The sequence below is a fragment of the Rhipicephalus microplus genome, chromosome 3 (genome assembly GCF_043290135.1).
Source record: "Rhipicephalus microplus isolate Deutch F79 chromosome 3, USDA_Rmic, whole genome shotgun sequence".
In the NCBI taxonomy this organism is placed as follows: Eukaryota; Metazoa; Arthropoda; class Arachnida; order Ixodida; family Ixodidae; genus Rhipicephalus; species Rhipicephalus microplus.
In genome coordinates this window covers 97,870,179-97,884,208 of record NC_134702.1, presented here as the reverse complement: position 1 = coordinate 97,884,208, position 14,030 = coordinate 97,870,179, and the positions used below count along the sequence as shown (strand labels likewise).

Below are 14,030 nucleotides of genomic sequence, written 5' to 3'. Positions count from 1 at the left end.
CCCTTGTGGCTGCCGTAAAATAACCATTTCATTTCGCGTTCACTCGTGACTCCGCAGTTCGATGACTCGAGTAATGGCAGGCATATGAGCTTGGACTGATATCAGCTTTGACTGGCTAAGGCATGGTAAACCCCACAGCGGAAATTAGGTACGAGATAGAAAAAAAAAAAGACCTTACAAAGCGCTTGAGCTTTGCCTGCCAGAGTAGAGCGTGATAGCGTATTCGGGCTCCATGGGCATGCATCACCTTCTCGACTGCTAGTGTGTGTGCGGTTCTAGATGGATGTCTCCACAGAGCCTCAAGGAAACGAATAAATGCGCTCGCTTAAAACAATCTCAGAATGCATGTTGCAAGTACAGTTGCGAAGTGCACACTACGCCATCATGCTACCTTCTGCGAATCAGCGAACGGCCCACTTCGCGTTCGTAAGTTAATACGCGAACACAAACTTGGGTGTACGTTAAAGCACCCCAGGTGGTCGAAATTTCCGGAGCCCTCCACTACGGCGTCTCTCATAATGATATGATGGTTTTGAGATGTTAAACAACACATATCAATCAATACGCGAAAACAAGCATCGATAATTTCGCTGTAGCGAATAATGATTAAAATATGTCTGAGTGCTTTGTAATGGGTGGGCTTTTGAACCTTGATGCTAACTTGATATATGTGGACACCTCACGTGATTGTACGCTTCCGGCACGCTATTTTACCGGCCTTAAGGAGACTCCATTCACTGCATGGCGGTCATATGGTGTGCGTGCGTGCGTGCGTGCGTGCGCGCGCGCGTGTGTGTGTGTGTGTGTGTGTGTGTGTGTGTGTGTGTGTGTGTGTGTGTGTTTGTTTGTGTATGCGTGTGTGTGTGCGTGCGCGCGCGCGCGTGTGTGTGTGTGTGTGTGTGTTTGATAGCCTTAAAAATTATTTTTTTAATCTTATGAGCTTGAAGTATTACTTGTAATGGCTAATCAATTCATTTCAACTATTACCTTTAGTAAGAGAACTAATTTAATAAGCAAGACACCATCTGAGTCGTGGCCTATCCCCCGAAGTAGGTTGCGCCAAGATGTGCAGGAGCCAACCAACCAACCAAGCAGCATACGCACTTTCAGGCTTGGCATCTCTATGATGCCTAGGTACCTGCCTGAACTTTCGTTTTTTTACATGTTTACAGTGAAATAATTATTCCGCGCTTTTGATTTGCTTCCCCTTCAGGAACAACAACAGAGCACGACTTGCTGACCTCGACAGAGGCACCGCCAGTGGCAGAGAGCCCCGGATTCTTTGTGTGCGGGGCGCCTTGCAACGAATCCTTCCCGGTTCCGGTGTGCGGATCCAACGGCCGAGTCTACAACAGTGAATGCTCAATGATGAACGCCAACTGCAGGTAAGCTGCTCTAGTTTACGCTGCATAACTAAAAAAAGCAACGTGTGTTGTGTACATTTTCTTTCCTTAACCTCGGTTTCATCTTATGCTCTAAACTCTTTAGTATTTCTTTATTACACAAACAGTAAAGTTAAGCTATGAGGCCCGCCGAAGCCAAAAAGTCTTGCAAAAAGCAAATATCGTGTTGAGCTGTACAGTGCTAAAAAAGTAATATTTGGCGAAGTTTGAACTAATCCGCTCGAGCCTCATTGAAACAGCAAAACTGGACAATTCAGAAGACTAATCTGATTGCTTCTGCAGGTTGCTTCTAGGCCCTACCTAGGTGACGCTGGCCGTTTCTAGGCCATCGCTATAGGCTTTAGCTGCTACGTTTATTCTCAGCGCCGAGAGGTTCCAGTGAAACCACGTATATACAGTCACAGACACGACACGGGCATCACATCGTTGGTGTAGGCCGTTTCTCGTGGAACGTTTCTCAAAGTACTTGCTTGCAACCATGGAACAACGACTGGGTATAGCTCTGTCAGCGATGTTAAAACGTACTGTGTCTCGACCTGCTGGCTGGCATGACAGCAATTTTTTGGGGCACGTTTTGTGGAATACGCGCCAAGCATCTGAACGCGCTTGATTGCAGGTGTTCACTCGAGATTACACCGACTGTTGAAACTAGCTCAGGTAGCTAAAGAAATGATGCACGCATTTAAAAACATTCAATTCAGCAGAGCATGCGCAATATTTCTCGATTCACCTATTACTTGATGTTACGTAAAGGTATCCACCTACTTTTTTTTTCTCTTTGTTTTGTTGTGTTCGGCTTCGACAGCAGTACTGACTAGGAGACAAGTGCGGAGCTAAAAAAGTAGATAGTTTGCTATTAGTTAGGATTGGCGAAAAGAGTTGTACATTGGTCTGGCCCTCATAGTCGCTTACTTTACATCCTAGCTTTCCCTTCAAGCTTGACCCTAGAAGCCCCGAAAATAAAATGAGTCCATTGGATGGGTACTTGATTTGATAACTAAACTATGAGAACCAAAAAGGTAGGTGAGATATGTGAAAAATGTAGTAAAACTGAAATTTTATAATATTCATTGTCATGTCATATATTGCCTTGCTTTCCCTGTTCATATTCATCACACGCATCCTTCAACGTGTTACATGAGTGCAAATAATACTTGTAAAGAAAGAAATGGCAGATCCGACGTACAGTGGGAATCGATGACATGTGAAGCACAAATGAAGAAGGTTGATATGTCACTTTAAAATCAGCACGACGTTACGAGGTGCAGATACATTATGCCGTACATGACTTCTATGTGATGACTATTACGTTTGGACGTTTCATTTACCTTCGTAACCTATTCACGTCACCTGATACAAATTTGGTATGTGAGGAGCTAGCGAAACGGCCGCAAGCACGCTATGAGCGTAGCATGTAGTCATGTTTTACATGACACACATGTCATGATTTTCATGTTTGGACGTGTCATTTCGCTTCGTCGTCCATACACGTCACGTGATACCAAATTTGGTATATGGGTAACTAACGAACCGGTCGTGAGCACGCTGTGAGAGTAGCATGTAGTCACGTTTTCCATGACAGGCATATCATGATTATCATGTTCGGGCGTGTCATTTACATTCGTCGTCTATTAACGTCGTGCAAACCAAATTTGATGTATGTGAAGCTAGCGCACGTAGCGTTGATGCGCGCGCACGCTGGGCGCAGCGGCGCTATACGCTATAGCAAACCTTGACCATTCTATAGTCTGACGCTAGGTGCGACCAGGGTCTGTCGGTGAGGCCCGGCGGCAACCAGCGCGAAATGCGACACGCTGCATTTCGCACCAACGATGTTACCCAGACAACACCGCAACTGCCTAGCTTCGTGACGGAGGGACGCCGGGCGCGCTCAAACGGGCATGTGTCAAAGCAACGCAGCGCGGTGCGCGCCTGCGAGCGTATGCTGCTCAGATCGGCGCCTGGCGTGGCATTGCCGGCGTGACTCGACGACACGAACACCGACGCGAACGCGCACCGGGTCACGTCAAAGTGTATTGGGACCTTGAGTGTGGCACGTAGTCATGTTGTTACATGACACGCATGTCATTATTATCATGTTTGGGCGTGTAATTTACATGCCATCCGTTCGCGTGACGTAATACCGAATTTCGTACATGTGAAGCTAGCGAAACGGCCACGAGCGCATCATGAGCGTAGCATGTAGTCATGTTGTTACATGACAAGCATCTCATGATTATAATGTTTGCACCAGTCACATACCTTCGTCATCTATTCACGTACCATAATACCAATTTTGGTGTATGTGAAGCTAGCGAGACGGCCGCGAGCGCAATCATGAGTGTGGCGTGTAGTCATGTTACATGACACGCTTCTTATGATTGTCATGTTTGCACCAGTCACTTACCTTCATCGTGCATTCACGTCCCGTAACACCAAATTGATTAATTGATATGTGGGGTTCAACGTCCCAAAACCATTTCGACCACAAGGGGTTCTTTAACGTGCGCCCAAATCTGAGCTCACGGGCCTACAACATTTTCGCCTCCATCGGAAGTGCAGCTGCCGCAGCCGGGATTCGAGCCCGCGACCTGCGGGTCAGCAACCGAGTACCTTAGCCACTAGACCCCCGCGGCGGGGCCCCGTAACACCAAATTTGGTATATGTGAAGCTAGCAAAACGACTGCGAGCGTACCATGAGCGCGGCGTGTAGTCATGTTTTATGACTTACATGACATGCATGTCATAATTTTCACGTTCGTGTCTGCCACTAGTGTTCGCCATGCAGTCATGTCATATTACGCCAGTTTTGCAACATTTCATGTGAACGAAACCACCGCAAGAGCAGAGAGACCACGAAAAGTAAACCAAGACATTCATGACAGACATGGCATAATAGTCATGCTATGACTAGTCAATTATGCTGGTCGTACAGTGATGTTATGCCCTACTAAATTTGGTATTGATACCATTAACGAAACGGCCAGGAGAGCTAAAAGTCATAGATAGATAGATAGATAGATAGATAGATAGATAGATAGATAGATAGATAGATAGATAGATAGATAGATAGATAGATAGATAGATAGATAGATAGATAGATAGATAGATAGATAGATAGATAGATAGATAGATAGATAGATAGATAGATAGATAGATAGATAGATAGATAGATAGATAGATAGATAGATAGATAGATAGATAGATAGATAGATAGATAGATAGATAGATAGATAGATAGATAGATAGATAGATAGATAGATAGATAGATAGATAGATACGCTCAGTCACCGAAGTTCGCTAAGAAATGCTTCACATTTAAAAGACAGCACCATTAGTAATGTTCTCGTTTATTTTTTAGCGTTTTGCTGCGCTTGTAACGTGAGAAAGAAAACATTAACGTCAATGAACATCTGCAACGTCTATTTACGCTGAAGCGTGCGCTTTGCCGCAATAATAGTAGTATAACGGTGAAACAAACGTCGCTTCTGTTTGTCAGGTTGGCTTCGCCACGTTACGCACGTGTTCTGCCTAAAGCCTTTTCTGCGCCGTTACGGTGATAGCATTTTTATCTCTTGAATGTTTTCTCCCGCCTGTATTCTAACAAGCAAGTTTCATCCTACACACGCGTCTCCTGCCTGTTTCCTTGTGCATGTTGTGCAGCGGCGTTATGATTCACTGACTGAATGAGGAAGCCCCGCCATTTGCCGTGAAGGTCTTTTCGAGCCCAATATGTACGATATAGTTCCGCTGTGCACACAGTGGCTATGTCACTCAGTGACGCAGGAGAAGACAAAGAAGTGTAAAAGACGATGAGATCGTGTTTTTGTGCAGTGATCAGTGAAAAATTTTGTTGTTGTACAGTACCAGAAATTGTTCTCCTAATATGTATATATATATATATATATATATATATATATATATATATATATATATATATATATATATATATATATATATATATATATATAGTGTGTGTGTGTGTGTGTGTGTGTGTGTGTGTGTGTGTGTGTGTGTGTGTGTGTGTGTGTGTGTGTGTGTGTGTGTGTGTGTGTGCGTGCAGCCCGATTCTTGGCCAATTTCTGAGAACGGGTGTGGGCCAGAAGTATAGAATCTACATCTTTATAGATCAACGCCCAGAGTTGTGTTTCGATAGGTCGTGGTTCTATGTTATGAGGAAATTTGTGGAATTAAAGTGCTGGAATCACCGGTGGGACAGTGCCCGATATTGGCAACACTTATGGACATGCATCGGTGCCGTGTGAGCGTTATATGACCGTTGTTTAATAGCGCACAATTGCATTCAAATAAAATATTTCTATTTTTCACAAAAAGAGCGTTTTTAGTAGAGATTTATTTTCTAAAATATGTTACGGACAGCTTGATTAGGTCAGAAAGCATTTAAAGGCAGCTAAAAATGTCACAATTTTTCACAGGAGACATGATACAAGAATAAAATATGACGCATTATCACTGTTTTTGTAATGCACAAGTGCCTTCACAAGGGAAATTAGTAATATTTTACTCATGCTTAGTACATAAACCCGCGAAAAATTCGGAGCTCACTCAGACTCACTCATGAAGTATACTTATGAAGTAGTTATCAGCGACATGATATTGTCCCACGTGCTCCTTTCTTTCTAGCTTCACGCTACCACCCCAATACATGTAACTGCTTTTTAACGCAAAAACACGCCCGAATGACTGGGAACTATGTAGATATTGTTAGAATCTTCCGATCAGATTACCTGCTCAACGCGAACATTGCAGTTGGTTATGAAACTTGCGCAGCCGCCACTCTAGAGGAGGAGGAGGAGGAGGAGGAGGAAGGGAAGAAATGAAAGGCAGGGAGGTCAACCAGACGCACGTCCGGTTTGCTACCCTGCACTTGGCGAATGGGTGAGGGGATTAAAGGAGAAGAGAGAGAGAAGTGAAGGGCGTGTGTCTAGATGTGACCTTGTTCATTGCACGCTTATAAGTTGTCGCGTAGTCCGGTCGTCTTTAGAAAACTTACCAATGCCCGCGTCGCTTTGCTGGCCAGTGACGCGTAGAGCCATGAGCCAAGTATCTTCTCTGCGGAAAAAGGTCTACTGTCTAGTGTATCCAACGTTTCGCGTAGCAAATTGCGTTCGCTCGCAAAACGTTCAAATGAACACAGTAGATGTTCTATTGTCTCGTCAGTGTCACACGATTCACATCGGGAGCTATCCGCCATCCCTATGCGAAAGGAGTACGCCTTTGTAAAAGCTACTCCTAACCACAGGCGGCACAGTAAAGTTGCATCCTGGCGGGAGAGGTCCGATAGAACTTTAAGCTTTCTCGATGGGTCCAATTTGTGTAGGCGGCGGTTCCTGACACTAGGGTCACTCAGCCAAGTTTCCGACATGGTGTTAGCGAACGAGTGAAGGCCCCTTGCAGCGTCGGTTCTCGACAATGGAATTGGGGTTGTCTGGAATCTTCTATGAAGCATGCATGAAAGATCGCGCTTGATGGCTTGTCAGTTTATCACCGGCCGACTCTCTGTTCGCCGCTGTCATTATAGTGCGCATTGCTGTAGTATGAGTTTTTTTTTTTCCTTTCCCAGCCACAAGTTCGGCTATATCAAGAGTTTGATCTCTGGGCACGTCGACTGCCATTTTCGTCTGTGTCATGACCGCGTGACATTTTCATTCTTTATGAAGAAACATTTATCTTTCTGCGTACCAGCATTTCTGATCTTATTAGCCTTCCTCGTGATTCCCGATTCCGCAGGAAACAGAGACGGAAGCGCGGCTCCACCGAGCAGGTGCAGGTGGTCGAGTGGGAGCGGTGCCGTGGCCGGCACCCGCTGTGCCCGGACAAGTGCCTCGACATCTACGACCCGGTGTGCGGCAAGGACGGACGCTTCTATCCGAACCTCTGCATCATGCAGCGGAGGAACTGCGGGTACGCTTTTTGGACAAATAAAGTGATCATCGTCGAGATTTGTCACTTGAGTTGTGAGGCCGGGACACCGCAATGGTGCAAAGCAGAGAGGAAAAAAACGTTAAAGCCAACTTAAGCAAACATTTAGATGGCATAAAAGCCCTAGTTACAAAGAGCCGGTCTCTGAGCCAAGTTTCTCTTTGAACTCCGAGCGAAAACGTCCCGTATAGACTTCGTAACAATTGCCGATTTTGGTAACGTAACTGCAGTATAAACGCCGCCATTATCAATCGCAGGAGATACGCATGACAATAGGTCATGTCTTGGCATACTGTATAGGCTTGCGTAAGGGCTCAACTTTATTGCTTTTTTTATATGGAAGTTGGTAGGTTGGGGGGGGGGGGGGGCAATCTTTTTCATTGTTCGGCAGACAACCCAGCAAGAAAACAAAATGACTTCGAGATCTATACAGGAATGATTTCTACTAATTAGATATGTGCTTTCTGCAGTTGTGGCTCACTGAGTGCGCACTTCCGTCATTTTAACTGCATACACAGCAATGTGTTTTTATATTTCTTATTTTCCAGGAAGGTTATTGGCACCCAAACCTTGGCCGTTTGCATAGCGAGTGCCCGAGGTAAGCCATATTTTTTACGTGTTTCTTTTTATCGTATAAATAAGTGCCTCAATATAAACTCTCCGTATGTATCTACATAAGACATCGTAATATCGTAACACCACTGGACAAACACGGCGTACTGCAATCAGGGCTGCTAGGGTGGGTTCAACTGCGACCGTTCTTTTACGTCTCTCTCTTATTAAATTGCTATCCTAAAAAGAAGAGTGAATTTTAACGTTAGGCTTGAATCCAGTGGAAGATTAAGGCTGGCTTCACCAGCCTTCATCGTCCGCTGGCTTCATGTGGTTGTAAATGACCAAAAAAAAAACAACTTCAATTCTCTTGCCCTAGCTGATCGATTCCTTATAGAACTACTCGCTTTTCTGCTGTATCTCGCCTTTCAATTTGTGCTACGGTGGCTTTCCCGGAAGGTTTTTTTTTTTAACGCAAAAGTTTTTATAACATCCTATATAACACGTAACACTTTTGATACATTGAAAACACTGTTTAAGACTGATCGTACGCCACCGGTCCAGAACAGAATAGTGAGCCCATTTATCGTGCGAGAGGGATATGTTCTAAAAGCCTGACTACATTTGCGAAGTTGATAAAAAATATGGTTGATTCCTCCATCATAAAAGTCAGCAAAACACGAAAGTAAAACATGTGCTTACAGAAACAGTTTAATATTCACATTGGTATATAAGATAGCTTGTGCAATGTGTCTTCGTATTTTACAGCTATAGCACCGATTAACATGAATGCATCCGCGCTGACACTTCGTAATACATGTCCATCCCGACGACCAACTTATGTTATTAATGGTCAAACAAACTCTTGTATCCATAGATGCTTGTGGTAGCTGCAGTAGTTAACGATGAGAGCGGAAACAGAGAAAGCTTTGTGACATACAGAAGATCATGACTGCATGGACGCCCAACTTGGGTTAAGGGGGTCTATGCGCCTATATCCGTCGCTGCTTGACCTTCTCTAAAGTGAACCATCGGGACGTATTACTTGTGACTACGTCGGTGCACACAAAGTGATTCTTCTGTCGCAACTATATCGCAGAGTCCCGCAAGCTGAATTCTTGCCCTCAGGACTGCTCGGAGCTGTACGAACCCGTGTGCGGCTCCAACGGCGAGGTGTACCTCAACGAGTGCTTCTTCAAGAAGGAGACCTGCGGGTCAGTATACACGTGATTCCATATATAGAGGGGCACAACGGACGACCGATTGCTTCCTCCGTCATCAGGGATATTCTTTTCATTTCTTTTCCTTTTGCGGTTTTTTTTTCTGTACCTGCCGCACTTCCTTGTTTGAACTTTAGTTCATTTTCCTGATTGTCCATCGCTTTCGGGAAAACTATATGTTTAGTAATTAAAGGGAGAGGCAAAGAATGGGAGAGGGCGTCAAAGTTGCTCCTTAATAAGTAATGAAACTTTACTCGGGTGAGTCTTGGTATTTCCTTTACTGGTATACACATGCGTAAAATGTCCATCATTAGCGATGCACACTGCAATGTTGAAAACAGCTAGCTCGAATGTACGTTCCGTCCACTGTTAAATGGAACACTGTGATGAGTACCGGTTATATTGCGGGCCTCATAACTGCATGTACACGGTGAAACATTGTTCGTGCATGGCATTGATCTACGAAAAAAAAAAGTCAGTATAGTCAACCAGTAATAGTTTTAAACAAATCTAAGCCACTTTGCTTTTGCTAGAGAGCGAAATTGAGACATGGTGCACACGAAAGTATTCGCTTTAACCGTGAACCCGTCTGTAAGTGAGTGCGCGTCGTTGCATGTTCAACTGCGTCTTTTTTTTTTTTTTTTGCACTGCTTCGTTGCTTTAAAAAAAAAGGAGAGGCTGATTTGGGCCATATTTTTGACCCATCATCAGAGTTTGTAGTCTGGTTTGCCAGCGTTTACGTACTCTCTGAAAAACCGTGGGCTTGTTATCTCTTATCGGCAATGTTACATCACGCTGGTGATAACACGCACGCCATGTTATTCGTGACCTGAAAGCATCAAGCACGTGCCGATAACGCTATAGCGAAGGCTCCGCTAGGAAACGGCGCCGAGCCGAAGTTCCCGAGCACGTGCAACCAGCAAGTACTAGTTTACGGGAAAGGCAGCGGCTGCTGTGAGGAGACCCCCAAGTGGTGGAAGGCTTGTGCCGACAACGTTGTGCCCGTGTCGTGCGTGCGACTGCGCATGGTTTTTCTCGAGCCTCTCTGCGCTGAGAATCAACGTAGATGCAACCGAGGATCGCCTATAGCTAAGGCCTTACAACGACAACTTGCAGAAACAGCTTGAATCACCTATCTAAGCCATATAGAAACAAGCTGGACGCCACCAGATTAGTCTTCGGAATTGTACCGTTTCGGTGTTATAGGGCTCGCACGCCATTGTGTAAGCGTCACTACTTTAGGGGCGAAGCTCCTTATGATAGAGCCTTGTCCGTCGGTGACGGCGTTGTGCGTCGTAGGCCCTGCTGACGATGACGAATAGGAGCATTCCAGACCACACACTGTCTTTGTACCATCACAGCTAGCACATGCGAGGTACTTACTTTACGCCATGACGATGACGCCGATCACGATGAAGATGATGATCACGGACAACTGGTTTGTTCGGCAGACGACGTATCGATGTGCTCTACGATGCATTTCGTAGGACTGGGAGGAACCAGTCAGGAGCCCCGACCTTGTCTTTGCCAACATACCACGAATCAATATGAAGGCAAAACGTAATTCACAACTCAACACAACATACCAGCTATGACCAATAAACATTATGTATGCACCGCTTGGTACTCATTTACATGCGTCAGTGTACAATGATGTAGGGGATTTACGGTAACACTGAACGATCCCACTGCTTAACCGACTCATCGTTCAATTCTTGAATATGCCGTGATTTCCTTTCTCTCGCTGCAACAACGAGCACTTTTCTGCCATTTTCATATGTACCTCAACGGCAAACGTTTTTTTGTTTTTGTTTTTCAAAATAACATACCCCAGCTGTGTGTGCTGTGTGTGAACAAGTGAAGAAAGTTCGCGTGTCGCAATATATCCATGCAAATATGGTTCCAGAAGCACTCAAGCCTTATAAGACGCGTGCGAATTCAAATTAAAGAACAAGTTCTCACGTGCAGGAGCAAGGAGCCTGTGCAAATGGCACCCCTGAGCCGATGCCTGGAGCCCCCCAAGTGCCCCAAACGTTGCCTGCCGATATTGGACCCTGTTTGCGGCTCAGATGGACAGCGATACCTCAACCACTGTCGCATGCAGCAGAGAAACTGCGGGTAAGCTAATTATTATTAGCATTACTAATAGTAGTAGTGGCAGACAGGGGCTTGGTCTGAAGTTTTTTTTCGGGGAGGGGGGTTCATCCACCTGACGGGGGGGGGGGGGGGCAAGCATAAGCTTTCCCTTGGGACGTCACTATCGGTGGTAATTTAAACAGATGATGTACATATATATCAAGTCTATCAAGTCCTGAGATTTTCCCTTTCCCCATGCGTATGGTTGTGGAGAGAGCAAGTAAAAGAGCTGTAAGGCTGATTGATTGAAATGTGGAGTATAACGTCCCAAAACCACCATATCATTATGAGAGACACCGTAGTGGAGGGCTCCGGAAACGTAGACCACTTGGGGTTCTTGAACGTGCATCCAATTCTGGGCCCACGGGCCTACAGCATTTTTGCCTCCATTGAAAATGCAGCCGCTGCAGCCCGGATTTGATCCGAGACCTGCGAGTCAGCAGCCGAGTATCTTCGCCACTATATCACGGAGGCGGGGCAGTACTGTAAGAAGTAATCTAAATACAGTAAACGACAGGTACAGGGACCGTTTGGAGCAACAGCCTCTCGTCGCGCCACTGAATAGACTAGTCTTCGAAAACGCATTATTGCGATTACCAACCCGATCGAAGAAGACATCGTTATTCGTTAATCTTTGTTAAGCGTAGATGACGTAGTCCTAATCGGGGCGAAGTGCGTTTCGCAAGTCAATGAGGGTTCCGCTTACAACGAGGAATGAGAGGTATACGCAGCATGTTTTTGTACATTCATAATTACATTTTGGTATTGCTTACTTTGCTGAGCGAATTTCATACTGTCGATGTCTGAGACTTCATGCCTATGGGGATGATTTTTATGTTAATCTCTGTATGTCAAGCAGTCCTGACGTAAAGGTAGCTTTTAGTGAACATTTTTTCGCAATAACTAATTTTTTGTAAGATATGCTGCACATTGGCAACACAATTTATCACACGTTATTTTTTGGGCAGATTTTCAGTTGCACTATGACTTTTGATAGCAATGAAATACTCCGATCTTAGGGGTTCTATTGTGCTATCTGCGAGGGCAAGGTAATCATTGATGAGTAATGTTCACTTCGTCTCAATCAAAAGTGCACGTGCGACCGAACTATACCTACTCACATAAAACTAGCTTGGTCGCTGCGTATATGCGCTAAAACACTTAAATAGGCGCAAAAAACGCGGAATGATGTCATTTTTTTTTTCGTGGCTTTAGTGAAACGATAGCGTTCTGGCAAGGTGTCTTCTGTTGTTTGCAAGCGTGTAGCCAACTTTTCCCTTTACGTCAACAGATTCAGAACTGTAAAGCATATTTCACCACGCAGCTTAAGTGCATTATAGTTTCCAGCACTCACACTTGTGGGTGTGATTAGGAACACCCTCAAACCACACAATATTTTCAGGGATCGGTTCACCATTGATGGAGAAATGAACTCCGCAGTTGTTCAGAGCACAGTGCACTATAATCCATTTCTAAGAACGCGTGAACTCCGACGAGAACTGCCAGCGCATGCAACACAAGTTACGTATACACTCTACTCTGCACCATCCATGTCTGCTGGTTGTCTGTTTCGGGCATTCCGATGTGAGTCGCTGAAATTCCACTACTGCCATCAACTCCTTCGCGTTCATTCACGTTTGTGGTATTTCATTATGACGCGACAGAAACTACCAGCCTTCCGTATGGGCGCAATCACAAACGTGAGACATCTCGCGCGCAGAGTAAGATAGTGGGCGAGCGCGACCTTACTGGCACCTGAAGGGAAGTGAAGGAAATGTATACCCTCAAATCTTTCCGCCAGGCTAGAAACTACGGCGTACTAGAAACTACAGTGTGCTAGAACTACAGTGTACTAGAACTAGAATAGTTCTAGTACACTCTACTAGAAGCAAGCCCTAGTGTTCAAGGCGGAACTTTACCAGCCGACATGTATCATCTCTAAAGTTGTCGTTTCTCGCACTCAGGGTCACTGCCAGAACTTTGCTGTGCGCATTGCTTCCTAGCAATGCAAAGTCACCCTCTTGAAATACACTGCCTACACGTTGTTACGCCTGGGAGTCCACACCGAACGTCATTGCCTCTGCAAAGGCAATCTGTGCCAAGGCCAGCGAGCGAGCCCGCCTGACGCAATCATCTCAACGACGTCATGTAGCCCGGCGCCGCCGGTCTGTCTTACGCGACGCGCGGCAAGCTCCCACAACCCCCGGGCCCGATAGCAGCCCGATGATGCAAGCGGCGCCATCCAGTCTGGCGAGTCTTACGCAATGCGTGGCAACATCACTCGTCCTTGGGTGCAACCCAGTGCAGCGGCTCCGGATTTGAGGATCATGACGCCATTCTGCGGCATGTCCCGATTAGAGGAAACTGACGCCACCAGTGGTGGTTCCGATTGGACTTTGGTGACGTAATGGATAACCCGGGGCCTATAAAGAAAAGCTGACCTATGCGTCAGAGAGCAGCCGACGTATGCGTCAGAGAGAAGACATCTCGGCTCTTCCAGTCCCTAAGCTGCCGGCCCCAGTGCCGAATATGTAACGCCTCTAGTTTTATGCTGTACATAAACCTTGCCTTACCTCACCGTTGTCTTGTCCGCTAGTCTATCAGCTCTGCGCAGAAGCAGTCGCGAGCTGAGAAACACACGCTACCAAAGAGCCAGTGACCTTGGCAGCGGCGAGTTTCGAAGCAGCGGCGCCCTGCTGAACCGTGGCGTCGGAAATTCGCAACAAGGTCTTGCTTGGTAGTTCGTGTCCTGGGTTGATCAGCGACCCTTCTATGG

The 14,030-nt window shown here is 45.7% G+C and overlaps 1 protein-coding gene across 1 annotated transcript in view; it reads left to right on the top strand.

Annotated features, from left to right (window-relative positions):
- LOC119159744 (agrin) overlaps positions 1-14,030 on the top strand; it is a 33,200-nt gene that overhangs the window by 15,070 nt on the left and 4,100 nt on the right. The window contains exons 3-7 of the mRNA XM_075890034.1: positions 1,214-1,385; positions 7,155-7,328; positions 7,895-7,944; positions 8,998-9,112; positions 11,087-11,236. Coding sequence (XP_075746149.1) covers positions 1,214-1,385; positions 7,155-7,328; positions 7,895-7,944; positions 8,998-9,112; positions 11,087-11,236 — 661 coding nt within the window. The remainder of the gene's footprint in view (positions 1-1,213; positions 1,386-7,154; positions 7,329-7,894; positions 7,945-8,997; positions 9,113-11,086; positions 11,237-14,030) is intronic.